Consider the following 23,167-nt stretch of genomic DNA (forward strand, 5'->3'; position numbering starts at 1 on the left):
TTCCAGTTTCTTCATACGTATAGGCAGGCCTGTACATTGTCAAAAAAGTTCAATTTTTTGTCGAAATTTTCAAAAAGTCCGATTTGTTTCTAAAACTAAATCACATTATGTGCTAAAATTGTGGAAAAGTTTTTTTTTTTTGGTAGAATTATCAGAAAGTCAATTTTTGAAACAATTTTCAAATAAAATCTTTGATTTTTTACTTAGCTGTCTAAAAAGTCCTGTGTGTTGTTCCAAAATGACCAACAGAAGTCTTGCTTGAAAGGCATTGTTTTTTTTTTGTCAAAATTGTCAAAGAAGGCCTAATTTTTTTCAGAGTTGTCCAAAGATCTCTGTTTTGTCAAAGTTATCAAAAAGTCCTATTTTTATGCTAAAATCTCGACGAAAGATGTCATTTTTTTCTTCAAAAAATATAAGAAAGTTTTATTTTTCCTCAAAGTTGAAATTCAAAAAGTGTCAACTTATTCTTTATGTCCTGTTTTTTGCCCCGAAATTGCCAAATAAAAGTCCCATTATTTGCAAAAATTTTCAGAAAGCCCTATGTAAAAAGTCTCGTTTTTTCTATAATTGTCAGTTTTCAGGAAATTCAACACGTAGTGAAAATAGTGGAATTTAGTAAAGAAGGTATTGAAAAAATTAAAAAATTCACTAAGTAATGCGTTCATTTTTTTTATTTTTTTTTTTATTTTAAGTAAATAATTTTTATTGAAATTAAAAAATACTTTGTTTACAAATTTAATTTCAATTTTTTTTTTGAAAATTTTCCTGTAAAAAATTGGATTTTAATTTTTTTTAGTGTGGGGGGAGGAGGGTCAAGTGGAGAGCTTTCTGAAAATTTGTCTAAAAAAAGGTAAAGAAAAAGGTTGTGATTTTTTTCAAAAAAAAAATCCGTTATTAGATTATCAACTTTTGATAGTTTTCAATTATGGTGGAGGGGTGGGGGGTCAATTTGACAAATTTTATGACACTTTCTGCAGTTTTGACAAGTCATCATTCAATTTTGAGAATTTCCGATTAATTGTTGGTAATGTTGGTACATATTTTTCAATAATCTAAGCACTTAAGCAGTCTATGCAAAATTTGACCCAAATGATATCTACACATTTTCTCACATTTTTGTCGTTTTCTAATGCGGTCTATAAATTTTTGATATTTTTGAGTGATTTTAACAATCAATTTTATTTACAATTTTTATGATACTTTATTTGTAAATATTTATAAGTCGAGATTGTCTGAATTTTTACTTTGGTCTTCGAGCATTATTTTTTTATTACAAATTACACATATTTTTTTATTGATCAGTTTTATAACTCCCTAACTAATGCACCTTAATTTTTCTTTGTTTCAGGTGAGTTCAAATTTCCTTCCAAAAATGATAGAATAATATGAACTCGCGTATGAGAATAAGTGAGTAATAATCCTTATAAGAAAAGTTATAAGTCACTTCTACACCTGTGTCCTTTTATTTTCAATAATAATTCTAAAATCACGGAATTTAAAAATCAGCTGAAATAATTGTCCATCAGGTTTGCATCGAGTTGATCTGATTTCCCGAACACGAATTTGGAAACAGTTGATCAAATTTTTGAGTTAATTAACGATTTTGAGTTTTAATGAATTTTTGAAAAACCAAACTCGGTTCAAAAAAGGAAAAAAAATCGATATTTTACCAAATAGACTGAGAGAGCTGAAATTTATAAGTGTGTGCCCTGTTTTCGACCCTCCAAATCGATTGGAAACTGTTTCTTAACCATTCTGAGTGGTAGTTCCGGAGCACCCTAGCAGATTTTTGAACATTGAAAAATTTCCACTACTTTTGTACCTCATTTTCAATATACCGAGTCTATTGGAGGTGTTTTCGGGCGGTTCTGAAGCCTTCGGTTGTATTTTGAAAATTACAGATTTTCTTAAAAGTGGTCTAAAAACCGTCCAAATTACCTTTAGCGTCATTTTTTCAAAATATTTGATATCTAACAGGTATTGATGGTAGGGAAAAAGTAGTGAATTCAGTCAAAAAGGTAATAAACAAACGAAATAATTCAAGCGTGCAACAAAAATCTTCAAATTACCTATTGAAAAAAATTGATTGAAATTAAAAAATACTTTGTATTTATTTTCTTCCAAATTGGAAGAAGATTTGCCTGTGAAAAATTTGATTTTGTTACTTTTTCATGTGTGGTGGGAGGGGGGGGGGGGTGGGTCGAGTGAAGAGTTTTCTAAAAATTTGGTTAAAGAAGGGTAGTGAAAAAAAAGTGAAATAGTAGTAATTTTTTCAAAAAAAAATCTTTTTTTTTTCATTTTTTTCGATCAAACTTTGTAATTTTACACTTGGCTAATCTCTTTTTTCAGAAATTTGATTTCATAATTCGTGATCTATGACTTCAAAAAAGTGATTCGTCGCCACAGATCATTTCAAAATTGTCAAAAATATGTATGAAGCCAAAAAAAAAAAAAAAAAAACAACCAAAAGACCAAAACCATAATATGCTGAGGAATTTTTAAAAAATTGTTGGGGGGAGTAAAATACATACGATTCTGAGACCAGAGACCTATTTTGAGAATGCGCATTTTTAATTCCACTTAATGACGTTTTTGAATCGATTTTTGTTTGTATCCGGTAATTTGACTCCAATTATGTATTTTTTTGAAAATTTTTGGTTTTTACTTCCCCTTCGGAGCTGATTATGGGGTCTGGTATTCAAAAATGAACTTCAATTTTGCAGCTCCCTTTTTAAGCCCATTTTGAGTTTTGGCGTCGAATGGCCAATAAAAAGAAATTGGCGCTTTTAAGAACCCTGCTAACCAAAGTTTAAACTCTACGTGTGCAAAGCTCTAGGTTTGCCCGGCTGAATTTTATCATTAAGAGGCATATTAGAGATGTTGGTCTTGGAATTTCGTGAAATGATTTTTCCAAAAAACAAACCACATCGGAATGACGAATTGTTGCGCTAATGGGTTGATCTTGATACGAAGGTTGAGTCGTCCCCTGGTGGAGTTGGACTCGGAGGCTTTGCGTTTTTGTGTATTAGGGTACGATATGTGTAAGACTAACTGTAGGATTTTTGTAACGGTGGACTTGACGCACGCAGCCTGAAAATATTTTCAATTTGAGAAGAATGAAGAATGAATAGAAAAGCAGCGACGACTGCTTGTCACGCGATCATCACACAATGCGTACTGTGCGGTCTGCTCGGTGCGCGTTATCAATGGAACGAACCTAAACGAAACGAAACGAAAGCTCGAAAGCTCTTTATTTTGAGGTGCGATGCGACCGCAGCAGCACACGATTCCATTCCATTCCATTTCCATCGAGCACGCCATTTCACCAGCAGCACAGTGGTATGGTATCATCGGCGGTGACGGCGCTTGTGACCCTGTTTTGCCAACATTTTCCACTTTCCATAGCAAATAGTTTACGTGCTTCGCATCAACTTCACGTTCTCACGTGCGCTTTTATAATAACGACGCGTTTTACTCTTTTTTTCTCTCTCTCACTCTCTCTCTCAATAGCGCGCCCTACGCGAGCCCTGCACCCTGCGCCCTGCCGGTCAACTTTTTCCTTCTGCTTATTCTTCGCGATACAAAACGTTTTTCTTATCATTTCATCTGAACCCTCTATATCGCTGCGTGTGCGTAACTTATGTGTACGTTATGTAGGACTGTAGATCATTTAGTTCCGTGTTCATGCCATGCCTGATGCCATGCTATGCTATGCCACTGTGTACACTGTACAGTGTGCTGTACACGTTTCTGAAACTGCTGCGGTTTCCTTCAATACACAACTGATCTGCGAATTTTGAAATAACAAAACCAAATACTTAGGCGAGTTCTTTTTTAATTTCTTCAGTACGTGCAATACGCACTGTGTAGTAATGGTTCTGCTTCATCCGTCACTCTTCAATGTCCGCCCTGTCCAGCTGAATTCTTTTAGAAACCTCGGTTGGTGTACCTTATATAGCGTGACGTTTTATTTATTTATTTATTTATTTGTAAACCCTCGCGACCAACCACGTTTTATTTACCCCGGCGCATCTGAAGTTTATTGCGAAAATGTTTACCGACACATTTTCGAATGTACATTACATTGGCTTACATTGCTTACATGTTTAGCTATTCACGCTATGCTGTAATATGTGCTCCTTATTTTGCTAAGTTGGAATTTTCCACCTCCAAAATCAAAAAAAAAAAAAAAAAAAAATTTAATTTACATAATTAGGTATATTACAATTCTTTTCTTTCCTATGTCAGACTTTTCTCTAATTTCTTTTTCAAGAAAAAAATTTACTCACCCCCCCCCCCCCCATAAGTCGAAAAAATCCCAAAAAATGAGACTAAATCAAAATCGGGGAAATTTTTTTGAAAATTTCTCATTTTCATACAAAATATGAATACACACGTCGAACGAAAAGGTGAAACACTGTCGAGTTTTCACGGTCCCCAAATCCGCCGATAGGAATTTTCCTTTCGTTTCTGTCTTGTTTTTTCGTTCGGTTTTTCTTGACGAATTACTTTCTCATCGCGAAAGCAATTCTCACAGCGTCATTTTGTAAATAGAAAAACCATCTACGCGTATGCCATTGCCATGTCAACGTACGTGAAGGTAACGCTATGACAAGTTGCTGAAAATTCATTCCTGCTCGTGTTGCACGAGATGATAAGTTTTAGAAACCTGTAGTATGTCTGGTACTCGTATACACTGTTTGAAATTCCGTACTCTCAGTCGTGTTTCCGTTTTATGTTTTCAAATCTTGAAGAAATGGGTCAAAAGAATATCTGAGATTTATGCAATGAGCAATGCATATTTTCAATCCTCAATCAGGATTTATTTTTGAATTTTTTTGAAGGCTTCAGAGGACTCATTTGGACTCGTAAGAACGTAGCAAAATTTTGAGCTTTCCTCTCATTCCATCCATTCGATTATTGTTTCTCTCTCTCTTTCTTTCTATAAAATCGTACTTGAACCCAGGCAGGAAAATATTGTAAAACACCTCCCACGTTGGACTCGAAGCAAAAAGACCTTTATGAAGAGGTGATTACGCGTTCCCAATAAAGCGTTAAACCGCCCAGTACTGCAAGCATTAAAGCTGAAGCCGCAAGGCGCGGTGTGGCATAAATGAATGCGGCCAATTACGCCAACGAATTCGGGCACATTATTTGTGTACTTACTTACGCTTAAAAGTTGAATACAAATCGAGCTAAGCTTTTCGGTAGAATACGGCGTACGGCAACGGCGATAGTATACCGTAAACCGTAAAAAGTTGCACTAAAAGCACGTCGCAGACGACGCTTTAAGCGAGCCTCATTAAAGCGACCGAAGTGCTCTGACACCGGTGCTGATGATGGCGAGGAAGGTAGTGGCGATGGTACCACCCTCGCAAGTAGTCCTACTCGTATACTGTGTATGCTCGCTTAACAGGCTCTGCTGATACGATTATAAAAGATTATAAACTAAAGATAAACCGCGAATGTGAGCGAACTTGGTCCTGCGTAGGTAGTAAGTTTTGGTACGTTCATTTCACCTCCGCTTATAGTACATACTTAACTTACTATTAGATCAGTCTACCTATATTTACCCTTCAAGTATAATATTATGTTGTTTGCACAAACACAAAAATTGTAGCGTATGGCGCAAAAAGTTACCACGAGTCGCATCCAAGAATTGATTTTCTGAATTTTCTCTCTCCTACTAACTTCACAGTCAAAAGAACGGCTTGCCGCAGGGAAGCGTCCTGTCGCCCATTCTTTTTAATATTTACTTATACCAATGACTAACCAGTGGGTCCTACTTGTCACTTCCTTCATGCAGACGACTTGGCGCTCACAGCGCAGTATGACACATTTGCAGAGGTGGAAGACGCGCTGAATCAGGCTATAGAAGAACTCAATGAATACTATAAAGCCAACCACCTGAGGCCAAACCTGTCCAAGACAGAAACCGGTTGGTTCCACCTGTGAAACCATGAAGCCAAGAGACAGCTCAACATACAATGGGGAAACACTGCACTAAATCACACCGACTACCCCAAATATGTAGGAGTGACCTTGGACAGATCACTCACTTATTGGCAACAAGGTGAAAAGACCAAAATGAAAGTGGCAGCAAAAACAAACCTGATCCAAAAGCTGGTAGGCAGTAGATGGGGAGCTAAACCCCTTGACTTTTCAGATATGGACTGCTAGCAGCCCATAAGCCTGATGCACAGCCATTGTCTTGAACATAATAAGTCTAGGGTTGCAATCTGCACATGCGCATGCACCAGCTCTGTTGTAATGGGAGAAAATGATCACATTTGTGTCACCTACACTGGGAGAAAACTAACCGATTTCTCCCACCTATAGTGACAGAAAGCTGTTAAAAACCAGTCGTCTATACTGGGAGAAAACATTTTATGCCATCTTATACTGGGAGAAAAATATCATTTTTCTTGCGTCTATACTGGGAGAAAAAATCGACCTGAATAATACGTAATTATCACGATTTTATGCCGTCTAAGTGGGAGAAATATTATGATTTATCCACCAGCTCATAAATGGGAGAAAAATACTTGGTATTTGTCTCATTCGATCGATGACAATTTTTTCAATCACTGAAATCATGCGACTTTAATGACCATTCATTTGTATATCGACCCTACCTGCCGCCCCGTATACCTACCTAATCGATCTTACCTACTTATTATCGAATATGACGCAACTTCCGGAAATATTACTTCCGTAGATGATGCAATCGACTAAATATTACGTCATATTCTCGACTTCCTATTCGTTCCTTAATACTTCCGGGGGTAACGCTCAGCCAATCACAGTTCATGGCGCGCGCACAACTTACCCTCTCTTTTTCCTAAAAATCATAATTTCCAAAGAAGCGATCCAAGCAACAACTCACTCATCGGTTGACTCTCGTCGATAGATCCTCATCGTTAGATTTCGCTCCTCGATAGATCTCTCTCGTCGATAGATCTCCTCTCAGTAAAGTGTACGTTCCGGTGCGGTTCCTGTGTTAAGTACGAGATTGATGTTCGTTTATGGGCTTGGGGCTTGCTCCCAACCCAGTGGCCATTCTATTACAGTTCACTTCGATGCCGTATTTTTCTAAGTGTCGCCTTTTGGACTTAGAAATATTTACAATTTTTGGACTAGTTATGTTTCCAGTCTAGGTCAACTTGGCGACCTTTCATCTTATAATCATCTCATATGGACCAGCGAAATGACCCCCAGAACTACATCGAGTCCGTAATTGCATAATTACGTATTTCGCGTCCTTTAATGGACAGTTGGAGATTTCTTATCGACCTCGGATCGCCTTCTGTAAGTTTACCGTGGAGATCGACTTATTATTTCTGTTTTCGTATCCTTTTCGTTCCTTATTATTTCCTTATTGACCTAAGCTTCCTCGAGTTTATTGACCTAAGTTTTATTCTGATAAGTAACCCGTGAATCCTTTATTCTAATAAGCAACCCGTGTATCCAACAGTCCTAGGTTTATTCTGATAAGTACCCTCATGTTATTGACCTAAGTTTCTAAAATCTATTTTTTCTTCGAAATAATAGTCAAATAACCTTCAATTTCATCCCTTAAATGGTGACTAAAGATTGGTATTGCGATGCGTTTCAATCCAATATAAACGTGTGCTACGAAGTTATTTGTGTGTTCTCGATTTATTTCCGATCTATAATAGTTCCAGTGTATAAGTCGAGTTTATAATGATCGAAGTATATTTTGATCATTGAATCGCCGAAGTATTTTCATCTTATAATATATCGATTCGTAAGTATGTATGTCGAAAATTCCTATTTTCAACTATAATTCGACTTATCCACTCGAAATCTATCCATTTTCATCTTATAGCTGTTCTAAGTAATAAATTCGCCTCACCTCATAAATCAGTGGGGTATCGTGCCCAATTTACTGTGGATTCATCTTATACGACCCTGCATTAAACTTGAACTGTTATGACTTATCATAACTGAATTTTGTTCCAGGAGGGAACCCCTAAATTCGTCCGCAATCTATCACGACCCTGAAGATCCCCTGAGCTAACAGCCAGATCGCGAGAGATATCATCTTATAATTAATCACATCTATAATTGACCAACCCAGTGCTTAAAAAAGATATCCAGACAACGAAGTTAATATGGATTAGTCTATTCTACGTTTCCATATTTTCATAGATCCAGATTTCGTAAACCATAAATCTATGAGTTTTGGTAATTTTCGAAATTATTTCGTAATTACGATAGATCTTCCCTTAAATTCTCCCGGTACACTGTTATGTCATTATTAGGGCTAGGATTTTTATGCGCTAAAAAAACAGTTTTAAGCGCTTAAAAAAAGCAGTTAAAATGGCCAAAAAAAAGCAAAATTATGCGCCAAAAAATCTGAAAAAGCGAAAATAAGCGGTTTGTAAGTGCATCATGTGGTACATCAAAATGCAGGTATTTTTAAGCAGAATGCAAAAATCCTATTGGATTCCCTATCAAGTTTAAACTGAATTATTTAAATCATAAAAATAGCAAAAATCATTTATTTTAGATTTAATTTTTGAACAAAAACATTAAATGTACCTACAAGTGTCAGATTACAAGATTTAGGTAAATAAAAACTAACTGATTCAAAATTCAAACGTTCGTTTGCAAAATCAGAGATCAAAATCATCAAAATGTTTTTTTTTTTTTCAACTAAAATGGTTTGAAAGTGATTTTTTTTGACAAAACAACGAAAATTCGAGTTTTTAGAACGATTTTTTGTCGTTTTTCTTCGAAATATGCGCTAAAGTACTTGAAAAAGCGCTAAAAAAGCGGTTATCGGCCATTTTTTGCTGAAAATAAGCAGTTTTAAGCGTTTATGGTCTAAAAAAGCAAAATTATGCGCTAAAAAATTTTGCAATTCGGCTTAAAAATGCATGAATCGCAAAAGAAACATTGTTATGCGGTATCTACTACAGTGCATTCAGACAAGCATTTGCATAAAAATCCTAGCCCTAGTCATTATAGCTCTGTAGTATGGTTTGATGGACAGATGGAGGTATAACATCACTACCTTGACTATATATACATGGACTGCTATCTCATACGGAGATTAAAGGGAATAGCAAAGCCAAAGCAGTAGAGGTACTTGATCAGGACATGGGCTCTGAGCATGCGCTAGATTTTGTTGCAACAAGCATAGTGGTTGTTGGAACGAAGGAGAGTGTTTGTCGCTTCAAAGTTCACAGTGATTGGAAGGTGCGAGGGTGGTTCGGATTCCTGCGCGCGCATGAAAATTCCCGATGCTCCTGATTGAGTTACTCTATTACTTCGGCTTCATTGGCAAAGCAGAAGATAGCAGTCCATGTACATATATATAGTCAAAGCATCAGTAACATCACTGTACACATTTTTCAGATTCTGGCATGTGTAGAAGCCAAACCTCGACTAACTGATGAACTATGTTCAAGACCATTGTCTTATGCACCGCTAGAAGTCCATATCTGAAAAGTCAATGGCTAATCCACAGGTGCTGGGTACATCAACACTAGCACTGTGTTATTTAGTTGCAGAATATGCATGCCCAGTATAGGGATGATCAGCGCATGCTAAAAAAAAGTAGATGTACCCCTAAACAAAGCCTGTTGATTGGTGACTGGGTCCCATAAGCCAACTCCACTCACAGCTCTGCATTGTCCCACAGGGATTGCACCACCAAAGGTATGTAGAGAGGTAGCTGCTAGAGCAGAAAAAACTAAAGCAACACAAAACCCCCTACACCCTATGTATGGCTACAACAAATTACCAGAGAGCAGACTAAAATCCAGACACTGTTTCCTGAGAATGGTAAATGAATCAAGCGCTCCTGCTGAAGTTGAGCACTGTCAAATCTGGCATGCAGCGTCAAGAAGCAATACTACGAGCAAAATTGATGCCACAGGGCAGCCAACTGAAATACAACCTCTGGAAAATGCTGAATAGATTGAGAAGTGGAACCATCGACCTTTTAGTTATATAGATGGCATAACACAAAACTAGAATAAGAGTACGAATTGGAAATAAACTCTCAGAACAAACAGAAATAAACAGAGGAGTTTGCCAGGGATGCCCACTGTCTTGTGTTTTATATGAAGCCAAAAGGAATCAAAACAGACAGAAGGCAGGAAGCAGTACTAGCCAAAATAGAAGATGACCTACAGAGATCAATGTACAATCTAACAAAGACATCAGAAAAGTATATGAGAATATCATCAAAGAAAACAAAAACAATGGTCTTCAAAGGAAAGGAACCAGTAAGAAGTAAGATTATAATTAATGGAAAAATCATCGAACAGGTCAATAATTTCAAATATCTGGGAACACGATATACCAGACGAGGTATGGGCAGTGAAGAAATCTGATAAAAGAAGATGAAGTTCATGAGGAAAACGGCAGGGGTGACTCTCAGAGACAGAGTCCCATCTGAGAAAATAACAGCATTAAAATATATGTTTTTTGACCATATTGTTCTCCGATGTGAAAAATATTGCCATAATTAAATTCTACGGCCCAAAAAACATATATTATTTTGATATATCACAAGGCCATATTTGCTAAATTTATTAATACTCCCCTCACGCCCCACTCCCCAAAAAATGAAAATTTTGAAAAATTTTGGTGCCTAAAAATCATCTTAGCCATAGAGCATTCCGTTATTAAGCAGCTTGAAAATAATTTTTGATCCGATTTTGAAGCTTTTTAAGCGAATTTAGCCCAAAAACATGAAATTTGTCAAATTCGCTTCCCTTTTGACCCAGAATGGCGGGGCTTTGGCGGCACTTATGGGTTGGCAGACCGATATATTCCGATTCAGCGCGAAAAATGCTATAATTAGGCACCAATTTCAGGCATCAGTTTTCTCAGCTGAAAGTTCAGAAAAATTTTGAACTTTCGAGCTTTCACTGAGCTTTAATGCAGCAGCTGTGGATCGGCAGACCAAGTGTTTTCAAAATAGGGGTGTGTATACTAACTTTTGAGACCAACCCCAGCTTTCAGTTATTTCTGCCCAATCGCAGTGGTATAGCTCTTGGACTACTTGGACAAGAAGGGAATTCAGACAGTCGACCGGACAACAGAAGGAAAAAAGTCATTTTGTTGAGGTAGCTCTTGAGGCTGATGACAACCTACTGGAAAGAGATGGAAATACCTACATTGAAAATTCGGAACCCTTAAAAACCACATGTAGGACATCCTCTGAATAGGCATGCCAATTTTCAGCCCATTCTGAAAGTAAGCAAGTCTGATCTTCAGCATTGTAAAAATAACTCAACCATTGTAAATGAAACTCCAAGTAGGTTTATGTCAAATTTCAGTCTCCGAATTCAATTCGGGGTATTGGAAAAATCGTGTGACATGTATGTACATACATGATTAGGATTTCAACGACGCTGATCAAGATGAACAAAATGAGCGGATAGTTTTTAAAAAATAGTCGGGTTTTTCCTCTATGCTATAATGGAAAAAATCGTCCAGTGCAAATTTCCAAGCTACGAGTATAATTCAGATTAGTATCTAATTTCTGTCTGTCAGTATTCGTCGTGTTTACAAAACAAAATTAAACAACAAATCGCGGATGTAAATTGCTGGCTAAAGGTTGCAATAAATAAAATGGAAAAAAAAGTGAAACAAATGATATCTGTAGCTGAAGCGACGGTATTTTCCCTTGTCCCAAGTGTTTGAAGTGAACAAGCAACCTTTTATCTAAATTAGGTTGCGGACGTGATGCACGTCTACTGTTGCCTCCCAACGAGCGCAAAAATGAATTACTTGGTGCACCAGTGCGGTCCCTGCTCCAGTTCAGGCCCCCTTTCTGGCATACCGCAACCACAGCCGTACGCTCGTATCAATCTCAATCATATATTATTATACTTACCTAAGTTTTTGACAAAGTCATCTATCCTTTTCTGCATCGCTGTACTCTTTTCGAGCAAAGCAGAATAGCTTTACGCGCCTAAGTCAAACAAAATACAAATTGCACCATGTTTATCTTTCAGTTCCTAGCTCAGACTACGACAACTCTGCAAAGTACATACGTATAACTGCCGCATCCACGAGAAGGGTTGTATCTCACGTTCGTGCCTGGTGGCGTTGCTGTTTTTTACTCCCTTCTGGGGGATAAGAGAGAAGGAATTTGAAAATTTGGCAGCATACTGTAGTTGCCCCAGTCTCAGCTGAAATATTCGATTCGCCAAAATTAATTGTCTCTCGCCCTCTCCCAAGTTGGCCCGAAATAGAACTGTGGGAACAGCTTAGCATTACCTAATTAAGTGGGAAATGAATCCCGTCATTGTAAATGGGATAATCATATGTAAACTGCTCTGATCTTGATCACTTTGCAATGATGCGGATCCTAAACAAGAACGAGAGAGTGGGAGTGGGAGAATTTTCGAAGATGACTAAAAGATAGCTTTCGCTGAGTTATATACAATGATGCTTTCGCAATTGATTCTAAAGCGAAAAAAATAATACATTCGGATAGTTCAGAAAGAAGCGTGTTTTCTTGCCGGTAACATTTGTTGCAACAGTAACCCGAAGAGGAAGAAGAAAAACAAGAAAAAAAAAACATTATTCTTCGCGTAACGTCGATTACTTTCACGTGCCAGCTGAATATGTTTTAGTTTGAAAAGCTATACTTACATTTATAGTTAAGAGAGCATCGAGCAGTGGCCTAGCAACTTTATCGTTTACCATCACCGAGTGCGAGTATATACCGAACGCCTTTGGCTGTAACTTTTAAAAAGGCGACTCGACTCGACTCGACGCGACGGTTAGTTAAATCCGACATTTTTTTTTCATCTTTGACGGTATTTACGAGCATAGAAAGCCTTAAAGCTATCTTTTAATGCATACCATTTGCCAAGCAGAAAGATTTTCTCAATCAATCTTAACGTTAAGGTCGGTTCCTATTGCCAAAGCGTGTGGAGGTTGGGGGGGGGGGAAGAGTTGCAAAAAGGAAAAAAAATAAACCGAGGTTTTACCACGATCCTGTATATTACTTAAAGACCGTTCGACGACGTTGAAACGTCCATTTAAAAAACGACCCAATTTCTGTATTCTTGAGTACGTAGTTTATTCGTCGCCAGCATTCGAAGCTGTTGAAGCGAAACCATAGCTCAATATTTACAGAAAACGAGAAGAAGAAAAAGGACGCGAAAGCCCTTTCTCCTTCATGCTCGATTGTATTACGTAATATTATAATCCGTTTATTATGAAGAAAGAGAGAAAGAAAGCGCCGCGACGCGCATTAGCTTTTAATGATATTAAACAATACTTTGCGAAGAAAAGAAGTGAAAAGGAAAAAAAAACGCTTAGGGTCGAAAAATACCACCATAAGAATGGATATACCGTACCTACCTAGACCTACGCAGACTTACTCTCGCAGCATTTACAAGTGCCAGTGCCAGTATACGAGTATATTGTGTGTGTGTGTGTGTGTGTGTGTGTGTGTCTCATATCACTGTGTAGTGTGTAGTGAGTATATTATGTATGATTGGGGGACGATGAAATGTATTATTGCCAACAATAAAAGTGATGGATGAGGCTGAAATTTCAAAACCCAGTTGGATATTCGAGTACGTAGTACAAGGCGGGGTAGAGGTTAGATAATTTGATAGGCTTTCGTGTCAGATATAATAGTTCGATGGTAGCCTTTATTCCCGTTTGGCTCCTCCGCCTCCTGACCTCCCTTCTGAGTACTTCTACAGGTTAATGTGAATATAATGTAAGCCACACCGCGTCCTCGTCGTGTACTTGCGTCAGTTTAAAGGGTACAAGCATGTCTACGACCAGTATGTTTCGTAGCAGTGGGCTGGTTTGGAAAAAAACATATTTCTAATTTGACTGAGTTCTCAGTTTGAATAGTAGTATGGTTTCTTGCTGAAAATTGTCGTTTTTTTCGCAAAAAATTCCAAAACGTCGTGATTTTTTTCTGAAAATTACCCAAAAGTCTCGTTTTTCTGTGAAAAAAATTCCAAAAACGTCATGCTTTCTAACAGAAAAATACTTAGAAAATAGTCTCTCATTTTCGACAAGGACTGCACTGGAAAAAATCCTGCTTTTTGCTAAAATTTTCAGTCTTGCATTTGGTCAGTCTTGCTTTTTCACCTGAAATTGCCAAAAATTACCAAGACGTGTTGTTGTTTTGCTTTAAAAATGCAATAAATTCTCAATTTTCGAAAATTTCAATAATTTCCAAGAAAATGCTGCTTTTTGCTAAAATTGTCGAATTTTTTATTTTGAAAAAATTCTCGCTCTTTATCAAAATTGCTTAAGATTGGCAATTTCTTCATAAATTAGCCAGAAATTATCAAAAAGTATCAATTTTTTGCCAGTATTCCCAAAAATTCCTGCTTTTTGCCACAGTTGTCAAAGTCTTGCTTTTTGTCTAAAATTATGAAAAAATTGTCAATTTTCGACAAATTCAGGGATGCTACGCGGTTACTTTTTAAGTAACCAAGTTACTAAAGTTACTATTAGTAACTTTTGGTTACTTTTTTAAAATTTTGGTTACTAAAGTTACTTTTTTTGAGATTTTTCACAAATATCCTTTTTTTTCTTCAAAATTTTACCCAGAACTCTTTTTCTTATCATAAAAAATGATGCTGTTTTACCTCTCAGGAATTATGAATTTTCAAAAGCTTTTGCCCTCGCTTCGCTCGGGCTTTTATTCTTATTTCTATGAGTACAGGGTGCCCAGAAATATCTAGTACCCCTAAGAAAGTTTTTCATTAAAAATATAGGTTGGCAACGTGAAATAGATGCATATGATTGGTGGAATGTTATCTCTCCAGTCCAACAACCAATCATGTGCTATCATTATTATCATTCACTGTGACCAACTAAAGTATTTTAGTAGAAAACTTTTTTAGGGGTGCTCGATATTTCAGGGCACCCTGTATACGTAATAATAATCTCCTGAAAAATTGAAAATTTTGAAGCCAAGAAAATCAACTTTTTACTTACATCATCAGGAATGACGTTGTTTTACGTCTCATATTATCAATTTTCGCAGCTTTCGCCCTCGCTTCGCTCGGGCTTTTACTCATATTTTTACAAATAACAAATAGGTACCTAGGTATTATGTAATTTTCTGAAAACTTTTAAAATTTGAAACTTTTGAAGCCACAAAAATCAACTTCTTGCTTAAAAAATGAGGTTGTTTTATGTTTCGAATCATAAGTTTTTCGCAGCTTTCGCCCTCGCTTCGCTCGGGCAGATATGAATTCTACTGCTACGATTTTCAAATATTTCCTAAAATGGAAAAATCAACTCGACAAATTCCAAAAACATAATCTCATCAACATCTGACCAATTATTTGGAAAAATCTTGTTGTTGTGTGTGTGGGGGGGGGGGGTGGTAGAGTAAAAGTTGGGAAAATCTAGCGTGAAAAGTTGGGAGAATTTCAGTCTCCCCCCCCCCCACACATCGCTTCATCACACCTCTGAAAATAAAATGTAGTAGTTTCGTATGGATCAGAGTTTTTCGATCTCACCTCTATTTTTTGCATTGAAAATTTTTTTGGTCACTTTTTTGGTTACTTTTTGGTTACTTTTTGGTTACTTTTTCCAGCTTTTTTGGTTACTAAAGTTACTTTTTTTGAGAAAAATTTGAGTAGCATCCCTGCAAATTGCGTTTAAAGATTGGAAATTTTTTCATGAATTAGCGAGAAATTGCCAAAAAGTAAGGTATCAATTTTTTTACCAACAATTCCCAAAAATTTCTGCTTTAACTACTAGTGGAACAAGCACAACGAGTATCGTCATTTTATAATAAAATGCTCGCTAATGGCACAAATGCTTATTGCGCAAGCAATACCGAGCACGGATTTACCATGAATATAATATATGGCGGAAGGGTTGATGATATACACTCGTACATAATACCGGCCTTTATATGGCGGTTAAACTGGCGAAGTGGTGTGCTGAGGCACGTATTTGCCACGAATGGAATATATAACACTTATCACCCCCCTCATATCGTGGACACAAAATACCATCATCTTCGACTCCGATTCCATCCTTGCACAAAGCACGCGCTCTCTCACACTCGCATTCACATTCACACCCACACATCCTATACTACGAGTACATATACGAGTAAGTTCGACAACAATTTGCGCCGACGATGGCTTCGTTGAATTTTAATAAACTCAAGACCACGACTCTCTTTCAGCTGCAAATTATTCGTCGTCGTCGTCGTCGTCGCGTTCCGTTATAAATCATTAAGCAACAAGAATGCAATTTAATACGAATACGAGTCGAATATCGTTCCAAAGCACGTCAATTTGGGTGTAGGTACTTTTGTAGTTTGTACCCGGAACTTTTACTCTGTCCGAGTTATGCTTTTTTTTGTACAGTGGGGTATTTCAAGTTTTTGGCTTCGTGTTTTCAGCCCTTACTCATTTGAAAATGCGAGTTGACGGAGCGATCAAAATAGTTCCTCCTAATGCGGCATTAGCAGAATAATTCTAAACCTCGGACTTCATGATGAATGACGTACCCTATGAGTATGTTCATGATTTTCTGTTGAGGTTCGGGTCCATTTTTTCCTTCCTCACTTTTTTTGGATATTTCGGGTTTGAAAAAATTGCGGTTTCTCCATTGTCTGTCATTCAATTCTCACCAAAATAACGTCTTGCAATCCATCGAGATTTAACTCAATCAAAATATCTTTGTGGTTACCTGGTTAGGTATACGCATATCTTTATCATGAATCAGAATCGAGCACCATAATCCTCTCAAGCTGGTATTGCTATAGTGCCTGGATCGACCTTGTCCTTTAGTTAACAACAACAATACACACTTAGTAAAAATTATACTCGTAATTTTCATTATTACGAGTCGGAATTTTTCTCATTTTTGTTATTTTTTTCATCAAGACTCCGGTCGTTTTCCCATTTCCCATTTATTTTTTTTTCTGTCGTCTTCGTCTTCGTTTTATTAGGCAATTTTATTTAGCGAGCAGAACATTGGAATCCGGCTGTAGACGTAAACCTCGACGTTAGTCTTACTCTGAGCTATGGCTACGCATTAAAAAGTAATTGTTTTGTCATTCGTTTTTAATTTATGTACATACCTCGCGACAAAAGTAAACGAGTCGGAGTTAAATTTTTTTTACAATCTACCGAGTTTAAAACGGTTACTTAATTAACCAGCTCGACTTTTATTTTTCTAATTTTTAGCAATGATTCTATCTGCAAATAATACGAAAAAAGTAGGGTAGCGCTGGGAGCGAGAAAATACGTTTATTTTTAATTTCAAAATAAATGAGCTCCATTTCGTGAAGAAGCACGAAATTTGATATAATGAACAAGAACAAGGACCTCGAAAAGGATTTCTAAAGCACAGGAGACATTCGGACCGTGTAAATCATTTCGGTCGCGTTATCAGTGTCCCTGTTTCAAACGCGACCCGTAAAAAAACTGATGAATTTTCAAAGTTTTCAGCTGAAACTCGATTCGTCAAATTATCACGATAAAATAATATTTGATTGAAGATAAAGCGTCCTTGTTTCATTTCTGAAGACCCATGTTCATTTTTGAATAACTCGTTCAGTGAACGAGTGATTTGTATGGCCCGAAGCCAAATCCCATTGGAGGGGCACAAAAGGAAAGTTCAAAGGGAGTTATACTCCTCACTTTTTAAAATTTGGTTATCTGGTCGGTCTTGGGGTTATAAATGTCATTACTATCAGGATCCGAAAAAGAAAGGTGCCTTAACTTTGAAGATTTTCAAAAGGGAATTTTATCCTTTTTCTCAAAAATATGTACTCGTACACCGAAAATGCCGGTTTTTGGACTATATGACTTACCTACCTGTTACCTGTTGGTTGGTCACCGTGCCATGTACAGCTACAAGGCTAGAGGCACGGGTCATTTTATGCTGTTACATTAATGCAAGGAGGTTGGATTTTTGGAGAGGAGAGTAAGACTGAAGGATTATGAGCTATTTCAGGTAGAGTTTTTGGGAGGTTGAGTGATTTTCTTAAATTAGTATGATCTTGACAGATGAGTAAGATGTGGGAGATAGTGAGTTGGACTTCGCATGTAGAGCATATTGGAGGGGGTTCTTTTTTGAACAGATGAGAGTGGGTGAGGAGGGCATTTGATTGACTTATTAGATATGGACTGCTAGCGGCCCATAAGCTTAACTTACGACTATTGTCTTGAACATGGTAAGTCGCAGGTTGAAATCTGCGCATGCGCCAGCTCTGTTATGAGGTTATACCACCCTGGTACTGTTACACGGAGGTGTGGGAGGTATATCGTCGTCACCTGGTACGACGTCATTTTTCAGATTCTGGCATGTGCAGAAGCCAAACTGCGACTAACTGATGAATTATGTTCAAGTACCGCTAGCAGTCCATATCTAAAGAGTCAATGGAGGAGGGTATGGCCTGTATGTGCACAGCATAAGGCAACGTGGGTAAATCTTGAATGTTGGTGGTGTGGCTTTGGCTGGGAATGAACTGTGAACATATGGCTTCCATCACATCAGACATTGGAACAGGTATTTCTGGTAAAGGTGAAATTCTTAGTGACTGCTTTGCTGCTAAGTCTGCTGTTTCATTTCCCAAAATTCCTGAGTAGGCTGGAATCCAGGCTATGGTAACATCCATGTTATATTGGAGAGATGATATTTCTGAGGCAATTGGATGTTGCTTAGATTGAGATCTTAGTTCAGAGATGGAATTTAGTGAATCCGTGAAGATCACAACTTTGTTAAGTCTGCTCTCAATTGCCATGTTTAAAGATGTAAGGATAGCCATATGAAGAGTCCGTGGAAAGAACTAAGTAAGTCACTTTTTTGAAAAATGAGTTTAGGGTCGAACTAAATTCACTCTGAGGAGTAGAAAAATGTAGTCCATTTTGATTTTGAAAAAAAATCGATTTTTTGTGGTTAAAATGGCCTTTGAAAAAAAGAGGAGGGGAGAGAAATAAGCCGAGACCAAATGTGAGGCAATAGGAAGAAAATTTCAACATCGTTAACTATTTAGAATATGAAAATTTTTTATTATGTCGTCATTATAATCGATTTTCATCGAATTCAAGTTTTTGCAAAACACTATACTAATTTTTCAATTTTTTGCTTGATTTTTTCACAAAAAGAGTGACTTTTCAATTTGTGACTGGCATATCTCTTCATTTTTTTTCTACAATGCCTCAAGTTGTGTTTGTGGGATGTTGTGTGATATATTTCCAGTCATTACTTTGATGAAATTTTCCATGCACTCTTCATATAGTTCACATGAAAAAATACTGAACAAGCATGGAAGTGGAAATCGCAAACGACCAAACAACCACAGCAATCCACAGATTTCGATCCATTGGTGTAAAACAAAATGAAATCATTATACTGAGCAATAAAGTTATTGATGATTCGAGTATTTAGTTTGGTGTGTTCAAGCAGTGATGTATCAAATGAGAGAATATCATTCTTAGTTTTTATAGGATTTTCTGGATAGAATGGTGGAAGAGGATATAGCTGAATGGAGTTGAGAATGGAAGAGGCTTTATGGAGATATGAGTAATAAGCATATGGAAGATTGGGATCAATTTTTGAGTCTATGGTGAGAGGGAGACTGTCAACAGTTTTAAGGTGAATGAAAAATTTTGAAAGGATGAGTTTTGATCGTATAGAGGGGAGGATTTCAGGTGCTTCCTGATATAATAAGTGTATAGGAGTAGTTCTGAAGGCTCCAGTTGTCAGTCGAAGAGCTATGTTGTGAATAGTGTTCAGTGATTTGAGTGTTGACTATTTAGCTGATGAGTAAGTTGGCAACCCATAATCACATTTTGAGCGAATCAGAGCTCTATAAATTCTAAGAAGAGATTGAGTGTCTGCTCCATTTGTTATACTAGATAGTTTTCTCAATAGGTTTATTCTATTGTTACATGCTTGTTTTAGATGGTTGATATGGTTTTTCCAGTTTAGTTTGTTGTCAAAGCATAGACCAAGATATGTGATTTGGCTTTTACAAGGTAGTGGAGTATCTTTTAATTTAATTATGCTTTGGTGATTGCACCCTCTAACATGGCAAAAGTGAACTACTGTAGATTTGCTCTCAGATAGCTGAAGCCCTTTGTCTTTTGACCAAGTAACTATTTTATTTGTTGATTGTTGAAGAGCAGCTTCAGCCAGTGTTGGATTTTTTGAGGATGCAAATATTGTAAAATCATCAGCAAATATCGAGAATTCAGTTGGGAAGTTGATTTCATCTGCTACAGAGTTTATGCCAATATAGAATAGTGTGGGACTAATGACTTGCTTTACTTCAAACGAGATTTTTGGACGCAGCAGGGTTGAATTGAAGCATAAATGCTTCCAAACTGCACTAAGTCCATTTTCAAGGTTTCGGAGGTTGCAAAGCCATCTAGCATGAAGTCGCAGCCCAAAATAGCTGATGTTTTGATATATTGTGTCCAAGGGTCTTGGCTACAATATATCAAAAAATCAGCCAATTTGGATCATTTCCACATTTCCAAACTGTACTAAGTACATACTCGTATGTACCATGAATTTCGTATCAATATTTTTTTGGACTTAGTGCAGTTTGGAAACATAATAAATGCTTCAATTATGTATAAGAAAATGATCCCAAATTTTGAAAAATCGCGAAACGAACCCTCTCTTCGACCCTTTCTGTGCTCTACTTCGTCACGCCTCTGTGAGGGGGGGGGGCATAGGTCGATTTCAAGGAGCAGAAGAAATTTTGAGAAATCGGTTTGCAAAATTGACGGTTTTGAATTTTTCGAAAATTTGTGCCTGTGGACTATTTTCTCATTTTTGATCAACAATAATCTATGTATCTACTAATAGTATGATAAACTAGAGTAGCGCTACGAGCGAGAAAATAGAGGTCCGTATTTTTGTGTCTCGAAAATGGAAATTTATGAGATGGTAAGGTGGCTGGTGAAAAAAATTCGTATTCACTGTTCATAATTACCTATTCGTGGAAAATGGGCGCTATTGCAATAGACGTAATTTCGTTTTATTATGCGTTTCTCATTCGGCGGATTAAATGTTTTGAAAAATTAATTCCAGCTTGTACGAATTAATTAGGGATATTAAGGGACGATCTTCACCTCACCGTAAAATAAAATAAGGGGAAAAACTCGTCAGTTGGAGCAGGAAAGAAGAAAAGGACGAATAGAATAGTTCGGAGTTTTGGAAATTTCGTCCCATACGATGCGTGATATACGTGAACTGAAAGAGTAAAAGAAAAAGACTCGCAGCTTCACGCATCCGTATGTATTTACGGTTCTAATTTATTGGCCGAATAAGTGCCATGGTCGAGGGAAAAAAGCGCTCAACCTCGTGTAGTATACGGTACGGACGTTAATTGATCGCGCAAAAGTTACTCGTCGGCAGTCGGGGTATGGTATACTTTTTTTCGGGTCTGGGATAACGAAAAATATTCCAGATGGGAAGAGGTTATCGGTGCGGGGGGCGAGAACGCAGCGTGAGATTGGTTCGTGCCGGACCCGTTTTTATGAAATTCGAAAATAAACAGGCCGAAGTGTTGGAGAAGCGTTAAATGATTTTGCGAGAAAAACTTTAATACGATGTATAGGATAGGATGACGACGACGGTGACAACGACAACGATTATGGCCACCGTGTCCGTGTTCGTGTCATTGCGTAGATATTTTAGGAGCGAAAATCTGTCAACCTGACTGCGATACGGTGTGCCTGCGAGTGAGTGAATTACGTGATTGAGTGAGTGAGTGAATGAATGAATGAATGAGTGAGTATGTAAGTGAGTAAGTGAATAAAATTGGTGAGTTGGGAAGAGCGTACACTAACACGAATGCCGGAGAGCATTTTTACCGTTCAGCGTCCTACTTGGCTGTCTGCAATTTGCGCACACTCGGCCGGTTGCGATTTTCATATCTGGTCGGGTACGGGTACGAGTACGGGTACGCCGGTACGCGTATTTTCTTCAGCTTTTCCAAACAGCTTAGCGTATATACTCGAGAGTTGAGTAGCCGTTTTCGAATCGAAATCATGTTTTTCATCGTTCGACGCGACAAGTTCGTTTCGTATTCGTAGTCGTATTCGCATTCGTTTACGTACAATTTCCATTTCGCTTTCGCCTTCGCCTTCGTCTTCGTCTTTTTTGTCGAAACCCATTTTACGAGTTGATTATTTTTCTTCGCCGTGCCAGTATTTTCACCCGCCACCGTATCTTTCTTGTGTTCATTACATGTTTACTCCTTTTTTTCCTGCCTTTCATTCAAATCGACGTGACGGTAATTCTGTACTCGGTGTTTATGCGTTCTATATTTTGCTACCTGCATCGAGTTGGATTTTTTTTACGATATGGTTAACGAGTTGCGGAATTTTGCCACTGTAGACCGAATTTATCGATATTTTTCCAGTGCATGCTGAGAGATTTTGAATTCAGCGTGGATTTGTGAAGCCGCAATAGTGTCTGATTCTGTCGCATAATTTTCATATTTTGGAAATATTCCGACGCCAGTCTGTTAATTTACCGGCATTTATCGCTGATATACTCGTAAATGGGTGTGAAAAAATATAGTTGGGTGATCTCGCGAGTTTGCACGATGGGCTGAAAAAAGAAAATTCGATATCGCAAACTTACCATCTGTGTTATGATTCGACTACACGAGAGTTTACTTGTATATTGAATGGTTCAACGTTATCAGCAAATAGCCAGTAATATGGACGACGTTACCGTTCAACATTTATTACAAAAGGTGAGTGATTCGAAGAAAATATGCCCCTTTATCAATGTGTCTCAAATATTCTGGATTGTTCATCGTGTTTATGCTCAAAATTTTTGGAAAGATTACACCGAATTGGGGTGATGTTTTTTCGTGTTCGAAGAAAAGACGACCAACAAGCTTTCTGTTTGAAAATTGACGATCAGAAAAATTGTAGAAAATTGAATTAAGAATTGTTTACAACTCATCAATTTTTTTATGGGATAAACGAATCGCGATTTAAACAATATTTATCACGTCACGCAGTTTTGGTGAAAAATAATGAGGCTGTTCAATGAATAAATGAAAAAAAAAAAAAAATGAAAAAATAGGGTGACGAGTTTATAAAATGATTATAATATTATTATAAACTTTTTTTGTCAGTTTGGGCATTTTTCACTTTTCCTGAGAAGTGATCGTATTTTTTTTTTGTAATTT

The 23,167-nt window shown here is 37.2% G+C and overlaps 1 protein-coding gene across 11 annotated transcripts in view; it reads left to right on the plus strand.

The window, feature by feature from the left end:
* The window catches only part of LOC135840550 (uncharacterized protein CG43867), a 143,440-nt gene that overhangs the window by 28,379 nt on the left and 91,894 nt on the right, over positions 1-23,167 (plus strand). The window contains exon 1 of one of the 11 annotated variants that reach the window (XM_065357212.1): positions 21,962-22,723. The exons of the other annotated variants lie outside the window; for them this stretch is intronic. Within the exon in view, the coding sequence (XP_065213284.1) occupies positions 22,655-22,723 (69 nt within the window). The 5' untranslated portion in view covers positions 21,962-22,654. Of the gene's footprint in view, positions 1-21,961; positions 22,724-23,167 lie in introns of those variants that run through there. 11 annotated transcript variants of the gene reach the window in all.

The sequence above is a fragment of the Planococcus citri genome, chromosome 1, assembly GCF_950023065.1.
Source record: "Planococcus citri chromosome 1, ihPlaCitr1.1, whole genome shotgun sequence".
Taxonomy (NCBI): domain Eukaryota; kingdom Metazoa; phylum Arthropoda; class Insecta; order Hemiptera; family Pseudococcidae; genus Planococcus; species Planococcus citri.